Source organism: Bemisia tabaci, chromosome 2 (assembly GCF_918797505.1).
Source record: "Bemisia tabaci chromosome 2, PGI_BMITA_v3".
NCBI lineage: Eukaryota > Metazoa > Arthropoda > Insecta > Hemiptera > Aleyrodidae > Bemisia > Bemisia tabaci.
The window spans coordinates 12,022,976-12,032,516 of record NC_092794.1 but is presented as its reverse complement, the minus strand read 5'-3'; the positions used below and the strand labels follow the sequence as shown (position 1 = coordinate 12,032,516).

General features: G+C 46.1%; 1 protein-coding gene across 1 annotated transcript in view; it reads left to right on the top strand.

Moving 5' to 3' along the window:
• The first annotated feature begins 200 nt into the window (after nucleotides 1-200).
• LOC109039403 (dystrophin-like) overlaps nucleotides 201-9,541 on the top strand; it is a 113,303-nt gene continuing 103,962 nt past the window's right edge. Inside the window, 1 exon segment of the mRNA XM_072296704.1 lies at nucleotides 201-1,770. Coding sequence (XP_072152805.1) covers nucleotides 361-1,770 — 1,410 coding nt within the window. The 5' untranslated portion in view covers nucleotides 201-360.

Below are 9,541 nucleotides of genomic sequence, written 5' to 3'. Positions count from 1 at the left end.
ACCACCGTCGACTCTCTTCACCCCCGCTCCCCAAGAGTTCTCCATTCATTGGTGCTTGTTAATAACAACCAGGGGTGAATTTTGTCCGTTTCCGCAATTCAACCCCCAAACGCAACAACCGAACCAGGAAAAGCCTTCTCAGCCCAAAAAAATGGAAGTGGAAGTATTTGGATTAAATTCGAAGGAGGTACCCGTGAAAATTTTCCATTGAGCGGCGGAAAGATGGAGCGGAGAGAAGAACTGTCGGTTCTAATCGCTGGTGTTTAATGAGCGTCAGCCTCGTGACAAATTAAGCCGAAGATCCAGCGGCGAATGGAGCGGTTTTCTTGGGGCAAGACTGGGTAGTGCGGGGGCGAATCAATGGGAGATCGCCCAGCGGATCCGAGCGTGAAGAGCCCACCATCCGTCCTCTCCAAGTCGAAAACGAGCGCCCTCCAACTCCTCCGATCCAGCCCCTTGTACCGCAACGTGAGCGGGAAACTCAGCTTCGGCGGCGCCGGCGACAAACCGCCGAAGAATGACGTCAAGCAAGCCATCCCCGAGGCCAACGGAGTCCTCAAGAGCGGCGAGCAAGGCGACGACGGCGGGTTCCACGAGTGGGAGAGCTCCGGCCAGAGGCGACTCAAGGAGATCCAGGAGCTCATCCGGTGCCGGACCAACGCCCTGCCCAAGTCCCAGTCGGCCAGCTGCCTCCAGGAGGTGCCCAAGGTCCGGAGTCAGCGTCCGCGAAGCTGTGGCCGGGACGAGGAGACCAACCGATGGAGCAACGCGATGGCCAGTCTCATGGAGGCCAAGGCCCTCATCGCCGCCAACCGAGCCAACGCCAAACTGCCCCCGACCGCCGTCACCAAGTCGGTCAGCACCATCGCCTTCGCGCCGCCGCTCGAGGAGCCGGCCGCCGCCAAGCTCAAGAAACTCCAGAAGGAGATGCACAAGAGTTCGTCAAGTGGTGTCTTGAGCAGTTTACACAACGGCGCGGCCAACCAAACGGTCGCGCCCCGTCCTAAGTCCGTCAATTTCTCGACCAAGCTCATCGAGCCGGAGCCTGTTGTCCCGTCAGGGTTGGAGCCCGATCCGAGTCCTCTCCAGTCCCCGGCCCGCGCCCAGAGACCACGCTCCCTCCCTGTCCAGCCAGATCCGTCCACCCCACCGAGGCTACCCAAAGGCCGTCCGCCGCTCGACCGCTACCAACCCCAGACGGTTTCCACCCCCGGCATCGCGCACAGCTCTCGGCTGTCGCTCAACCCCGCCACGTCGACCAACGAGTTACCGGAGCACCCGAAGACGGCCACTCTCCCGTCCTCGTCGACGGGTCCCTTCGCCGGCCCCGCGCCCGCCCAGAGCTGGACCTGGGCCGGGGGCGCCCCGCCGAGAGGGCGCCCCCACAGCTTCGCCGCCCTCAGCGACGCCCCCACGACGGCCGCCTCGAGCCCCTCCGACTCCGGCTACCGCTCGCTGAACGAGTACCAAGTCTCCAAGTCGCCCACCTCCGTCGAGCCGGAGATCTCCGTGTCGGCGCCCAGCCAGAACCGACGCTACTCGCTACCGGCGCACGCCCAGCTCCGCGCGGCCACCCCCAAGGCCAGCCCCACGTTCCACGGGTTTCCGTCCGCCGGGGTCGGGGCGCCCCCCTACGCGCCGACGCCCACCAAGACGGCCGTCTACGCTCTTCAGCAGATGCTTCGCCAGCGCAACGGATACAACCTCATCATCGATGATCGGCTCACCCTCCTCATCGAGATCCTCGACTCTCAGGAACGCTTCGCTACGGTAAATATGCTCGACATGTTAATTTTGTTTTTCATTTTTAACGCAAATTTGTCCTCGTAAAATCATTCTCTTAATTTTATATTTCATAAATTAAAATGAAGGACCATACAACTTTCCTTGATCCAGTGATGGATTAAGAAGAGGAAGGTAATCGACAGGATGGAAATACGTCCCAAATACCACTTTTCGAGACAATAATTGTGATTTGTCTCACACCCTCTCCCTTCCCCGAATTGCGCCATCCTGAGGTGACTAGAATAGTCTTTACCACGGTATCGTTGGGTTTTCAGAGCCCACGAGAACCCTAAAATTATTTTTTCGGACGACAGCAGGAGAACTAAATAAACTTTGAGAATGTATGAGTACTTGGGCATTATGGCACTGTGGTGGCGAAAAGTCAAAGTTTTAGCTGCCAGAACAATGTTGATTAAAATTCTGTTGTGACGTTCAAACAGGAAAAATTCGGAGAAAATGCGGAAAATAAAGGCTCGAAGGAATTGGCAGTTAAAAAAATACTGTGAGCCCTACAGCAAGGTGAGGGCGAGAATGAATGGGTACCTGAAAACCTATAGTCCCAGAGCCTTACATATTCCGAAGGCTTTTAAATTGTAGTCGCTAACCTAGCTTTGAAAAGCGTTTTAAAGAGTTTCTCGCGCCCACAAATCCTGCCCATTATTATAATCACCTCGTTTAAAGATTTACCAATATCTTTCTGTTTTGCATAAAAAGCGGTGCGATTATATCTCCAGACTACTTAACGAAGGATGTTTAGCGCGTCGAAGCGCGCTTAGCCAAGAATTCGCCAAGTTGTCCTTTTGGATAGCCAGGAACCGCGCATATAGCGGGAAGTGGAGAATTAAATTTAGACGCAAACTCATTTTTAAGTGCCTCATAAGGCTCCGTTTGCATTTCTGAGCGCTCTCGGATGTTTCAAAAGTTTTAATGCAAGGACGTGAGTCGCGGCTTGTTTTCTCCCATTTCAATTTTTCATCCCGTGCGGCCGTTCGCCTCCCTCCGTCCAGTTTAAAATGAAGTGTGTTTAACTTAAATTAACTTCCCACTTGCGGGTCAGCTGCCCTCAATCCATACCAAATTTTTTTCCAGTTTTTATTTTTGAGGGAGCGACAATTTATTTCCATCCTCTTTTCTTTTCGACAGTGTGAGAGTTCGAAAATCCACACTTCTCGTCGTTCTCTTTAGGAAATAACGTAACTAAATTTAAATGCTTCCAAATTTTCCCTCGCAATTTGCATTTTTACCAGGAAAATCTAAAATTTCAATTTTTGCTTCTTTTTTTCCCGATCTCATGCAAATCTTGCAAAATCTTGCTTAGGAGTTACTCTCAATAATTTTCGTTGTACAGTTCGAGTTCTACGTCAAATTTTTATGAGAAAATATATGTCACCATAATTTTTAAATTTGCACCTTGCGTAGTGGTCCATTGATATGCAACGTTATCAGGATTATTGCTGGTTTTGGATATTTTTACCATACCTTTCGGCTATACGGAACGTCTATGTATGGCCTTTCTTTAAAAGCACCGATCTACATAGCGAACACACACATTTGGCACATACATTTTTTCTCATGTGTGCCAGAAAATCTAATTCCTTATCCGGAGAGGTCGGGCATGATTTTTGTTTCCTAACACTGCAAATTTAGATGTTTATTTCGTGACATTTTAAAGTTTGAGGGGTGTTCTCTGAAGTAAATTCTACGATAAAACCAACGGGACAACTTTTAAGACCTCCGCGGTTTGTAATAATTGAGTTACGAGCTTCCAAAGTTCCCAAATTTTGTCCGACTTCTTCAATTGCCTCGTTCCATTGTGCGGCGGAAAAAGCGAGGCGCTTAAACCGTCGATCTTCACATTCCACGATTTCCGGGAATCAGGATGCGTTGCGGCAATTATCTGACTATCTGCGGATGAGACTCAAAATTCCGTCGAGTATCTGCAACGAGCGCGTGGACGACAACGAAGATAGTGCACCATGCCGCCGCGCTAAGGAGGAACGCCGTAAGAGCATTCCGCTGTTGCCAAATTTCTCCAAACAAAATATTTATTTCTCAGGAAAGTTATTCGTGTTCTTCCTTGAAATTTTCAGATGTTTCAGATTAAATTGTGAACGAAATCCTGGAAAAATGGAGGAAAAATATTCAGAATTTTCCTTGTAGATTCGTGCTTTATCGAGGGAAATATGGCAACGTTTGGAGGCTCATACGGCGTTTTTCCTTAGCACGGGAGTATGAGCGTCACGACGCGACGCCTAGCTCGGCGTCGAGACGCGGGGGTGGGAAGGGGAGAGGGAACCTTTTCTCAACAACAATTAACGTGCGCACACCTCAGCCCCTAATATTCAGCTAAGTTTAAACACTCGAGAAGCTCCCACAACCCTATTCCGAGTGTCATTAAAAGTTGTTAAACTGCGAAAGTAGTCGTTTCTTCGCGAGCTTTTTCCCGAGCTCGCCTCCGACTCTTTCGACATGTTCGCGGTAATGACGTCACGGCTATTCTCAGGCTCCGACAGCTCTCCGCCACCGAGTGACCGCTTCTGGACACTTAAAAATGACAAAACGATGGTGAAAGCCGATGAACGCGTGGTGGATCCGTACCGCGGTTTCAAAATCTTCGCTTTTTTACTTTGTTTTTTGTCGTTCGTTCCTTTGTTCGTTGAGGAAAAATGGACAATACACTGAAAGAAAATTCTCGGCGTTGTTACCACGTTCCGTTGGTACCTTTACCATCTCACTTTTTTTACCAATTATTGGTAATTTTACCAAGACAGACTGGTAAGCTTACCTAAAAACCGGCATTTTTACTGTTTTTTTTTTTTCAAGTAAGAATACCACTTTTATTGGTAATCAATTCTCGGTAACTTTGCCATTTTATCTCGGTAATTCTACTACAGTCGATAAAAAATATTGGCGTTTTTACAAAGGTCCAGTAAAATTACCGAGAAAGTTCAATAATTTTACCGAGATTTTTCGGTAAAATTACCAATTCCATAAATGGTAATTTTCCTAAGAAAAAACTGGGATCAAATAGAACCCTGAATTCTTGGTAATTTTATCCTTTTCTTAGTAAATACACCGAGATTTTGTTTTCAGTATAGTTTACTGATTGACATTTTCAAACAATACAAGAAGGATCATCGGTGAAAGTTCCAAGGAATGATGTTCATTTAATTGACCATGTTTAGCAAAAAGGAACCAAGCCATATCAACATTGCCAAATTTAACTGAGAAATTAAATGTCTTACAAGAGAACGTTTGTGCGGATTCAGTGGAAAATTTCAAGAAACTTGCTTCTTGCTATGCAGGAAACTCACTGTGCGCACAAATATCTGCACAAACGTTTTCACGTGAAGAATTATTTTGCCCAATTAAATGTGGCAATAGCTGATGTGGCTTGGTTCCTTTCTACTTAACGCGGTCCAACTCTGCAATAAGGAATTAGATTTTCTGGCACGCATGAGAAAAAAACGTATGTGCCAAAAGTTTCGCTTTGTAGATAGGTGCTTTTAAAGAAAAGCCATACATAGACGTTCCGTATAGCCGAAAGGTAGTAAAAATATCCAAAACCAGCATTAATCCTGATAACTTTGCATATCGACGGTGAAACTACCAAACCACGTATCTCGTTTGCGGTGTTAAAAATCTCCGCTCACATTTTATTTTTTTGAAGTAGACCAAATCAATATCATTCCTTGAAATTTTCACGGAATTTTCTCCGCACAAAGAGGAAAAAATCACAGAAATTTTCAAGACTGGATGTTAAGTAGTTTCTCATTTAAAAAATAAAGTATGACAGGAAGTCTGCGACGTCGCAAACCGAGATACGTGGTTTGGTAGTTTCACCGTCGATATGTTAACATGGGTAATTTAACTCCACCTATTTCGACTATCTGATCACGATTTTATATGAACTTTGATGTTCAGAAAATATTCAAGGTTCCCGTATTTACTAGTTTGATTCTTCCAACAGTGCCCCCCCCCCCTCCCCTCCTCTTGAGAGAAAGAGAAATTAAACATAAGAATACAAGCAACATGTGTTTTACACGGAATACAAAGAAAAAGGAGAGACGAAGTAGGACTAATGCGATGTCACTGAAATTCGCCGTGTTGCTTGCGTGAGGGATATTGGAGTCGGAATGGGGGGGGGGGAGATGGGGTGGGGTGGGGTGGGGTGTCTGTGGGGGTTTACTAGACAGCGTGTCCCGCATGATCCTCCATTCGTGTGCACACGGACTCTGGTGAGGGGGGGGGGGGGTAAACACACCGCAAGTATGCAGCAGGCCGCAGCGCTGTAAGCTCTACGGGGCCACTGTGCATCGCATAGTTTTGCTCCGCGGAGTTGGGAGTTACGCTGAGTTTTCTCCGTGTCGCACTGGGAAATGGGGTCTCCTGCACACAACCCGCCGAACTTCGGTCACGAGGAACGAACCCGGGTCCATGTGACAACTCGGAATTATTTTCGATCATAGAAATTAAGTAGGTGTACTTGCACTGGAAAAAAGAACACTTTGGATCTAGAGGCCAGACTCTTAAAACATCGACGAGAAAAAATACTCTTGACTCTTGATTCAATCGGATTTTTGCTTAAATCAAGAACCAAGTCTCTTAATTTGAGCGGATTTCCTTTGATTTAAGCTTAAATCTGATTGAATCAAGAGTCCGTTTTCTTGTCAATGTTTTCAAGAGTCTGGACTCTAGATCCAATGTGTTTTTTTTTCCAGTAAGTGCCATCAGGTCGACTGGGAAAAAAGATTGGTAGAATTTACCATCCCTTCTCGCTGTATTTCACACAGCGTTAATGCAGAGTCAATTCTGCCAGAGAAAAGGTAAACGTTACTATACACTGGTGCAGGATTCCTCTGGCAGAATCGACTTTGAATCCACGCTGTGTGAAATACAGCGTGCAGGAACGGTAAACTCTACCAATCTTTTTTCTCGGTGTAGAGTACTTTTTTAGGTGCCTTATCAGATTTAAGCTTAAGTCAAGAACCAAGCCTCTTAATTTGAGCGGTATCCTTTTGAATTAAGCTTAAATCTGATTGAATCAAGAGTATTTTCTCTTGTCAATATTTTCAAGAGTCTGGACTCTAGATCCAATGTGTTTTTTTCCCCCAGTGTCTTACCTTGACCCATAGAACACGCTCCTGTAGTCTGGCCGTTTAACCCTGGATCACCCTGTATACTGTCTAGGTACCACGCTGTTCGGTGACGCAGCAGCACGGGTTTCCAACTTCGAAACACCGAAAGGTCATCGAGCTCGTGCATTCGCCGAACTTTCAATTAGACTCTAACGCGAATTCGAACACCGATCCACCTGACCCGATCGGGAAAAACAATCAGCCGAAAATCGTCGCCGAAACTCCGGATCAGGAGCGGCCGTAATTCCGTTGTCCGCTCGACGTAACCGCCTATCTCTACATCGAGAAGAGCCCCACCGGCCGTATAAGACCACCCTCTCCAGGGCTCACGCGAAAACGGAGCTACGAGGAAGGGAGGATTTCGGGTCAGGAGGCGCTAACGACTTCATTTCCCGCGTCCGAGAGGGCCGGAGGGGGCGGGGGTTAAAATCTGAGTTAAAGTGAGCGACATCAAATATTGAGCGCGGCCGGACTAATTACCGGGTCGGGGGGTCAACGAGGTGTGTGGGCGGGCGGAAGGAGGGGGTCCCCGTAGCGGCGCGGCGTGCAAATTACAAATTAGCGGCTAACGAACTGGACGCTGGGCGTTTTTAATCGGTTTAGCTTCCGCATTAGGAATTAGCATTGGAATCCTCGCCCCGGTTTTTGCGCTGATAATAGCTGTTATCGTCGCCCCGGCTCGGGTGCCTTCGCGGAGGAAAAGGAATCCGATCAGTACGAGTCGTTGAGGTTACCCGTCTCTCCGTCTGGGTAGCCCAAGTTTTCGGTCGGAGGGACCGAACTTCACGGAAGAAAATCTCAGGTTGCGAGATGATGAGTTCAGAGAACCTGTGCTGCCATTGTATTTTACCGAAGATTCCGGAGTTCCCGAAATTAAATTCGATTTCCAAACGTTCCGAGAAAAATTCCGAGTTATTTCAAAAGTTCCGGGGAAAAATTCCGATATACGCCCGGATTTAGTTCCGAAACCCGTCACATTTAAAGGAAACTAACCCAAAGTAAGAGCACACACGGGAATTTCCAACTTTGTGGAATGTGTTCAAGCGCAGGATACCACTATTCGGCCTCGCAGGAGCTCGGTTTGCCTACGTCCTCAGATGAAGGCGAAATGGCTATCGATAGTCTCTCATTCAGAAACAACTCTTCGGTATTGATTCCGACGCTCACAACACTTTCTAACTTTTTTCTAACTGATAGATAGATAGATAGATAGAAATTATACTTTATTCTTACCCTTGCGGGTTTATAAAGTTACAGAGATCTTATTTTTTACTTAAAAGATATCATCTGCAGTATTTAAATCTTCAAAAGTTTTTATGAACAAAAATCTAAACATCACAAAAATGCTAAACAGTGGTTGTCATACTTAAAAGCAGGTAAATTCATGGCTAAAAATGATTTAAAATTGAATTTGTTCATCGACAGCAAAGTAGCGTAACTTCATTGCCGCTGATAGAAATGGACGTATTTATGCTAAAAAGAACTATTTACACAGGGTTTGCGTGTGACATAGTTCCTTTTAGCATTAATAATAGCATTAATAAACCAAATAGAAATAGTGGTAGAATGGATGTGTTAACTTTTTTCGTATTTTCCTCCAAGATGCCTTTCTTTAACCGTGTAGTTTAATTACGGAAGGAATCCTCCAAACCCTGTTCTTTGCCGCGTCTGAAATCGATTTTTTCTGTGGATTTAAAAGAAAGGAAAACAGGGCTGCCAACTTGAGGACAGCCCTTGACGCGAGATGCAATCACGGTGAAACGCATTTCGTTCCGCTCCGACCGCACCGCTGCACTGCACCCGCTTCACTGCCGTGCTAAGGAAAAACGCCGTATGAAAATTCGAGTAATGTGTTGCCAAATTTTCTACGACGAAATGCTCATTTTTGAGGATGAACATTTGAGAGTTGCCAAATTTCCTCCGATAAAATGTTCATTTTTTAGGAGTGATGTGGATACTTCCTCTTGTAATAAGTCAGTTGCGCTAGTCACAGAACCTTGTTTTGATGCTTGGTTCTTGAAGACCAGCTAAAAATAATAAGATCCGTCCAACCAGCAACTTTTTACGCTCAATATTAACCGAGATATCGACCTTTGAAAAATCGGCTTTTTGACGTCATCCACCGCGGTAGTGAAAACCATGGTCTCTTCTACCTGGCTTTCATCAGTTAGTGTGACGCACATTTGCACTGGTAACTCAACGTAAAACTCGGATTGCAAGGGTGAAGAAACCAAGTTTGTCGCTACCGCGGTGGATGACGTCATAAACCCGATTTTTCAAAGGGCGATATCTCGGTAAAGATTGATCGTAGAAAGTCGCTGTTTGAACTGATCTTATTATTTGCAGCTAATCTACAAGAACCAAGCATCACAACAAGATTCTAAGACCAGTGCAACTGACCCATTTTCTGATAAATTAGATTTGATTACGAGTAAAAAGCTCTGAAAATGGAGATGTTGCATGTGTGAGGAATTTGCGATTTGACTGTTGATTCTTTTGTAAAAGTTCGCTAGAAACACGATGTGGCCACTGGTTTTCTCTGAAATCAACTCCCAAACTCAAAAAAAAAGCTTTCAAGTTAAGGCCAAAATGGAGGGGATATCCCACGCTATCCTGAG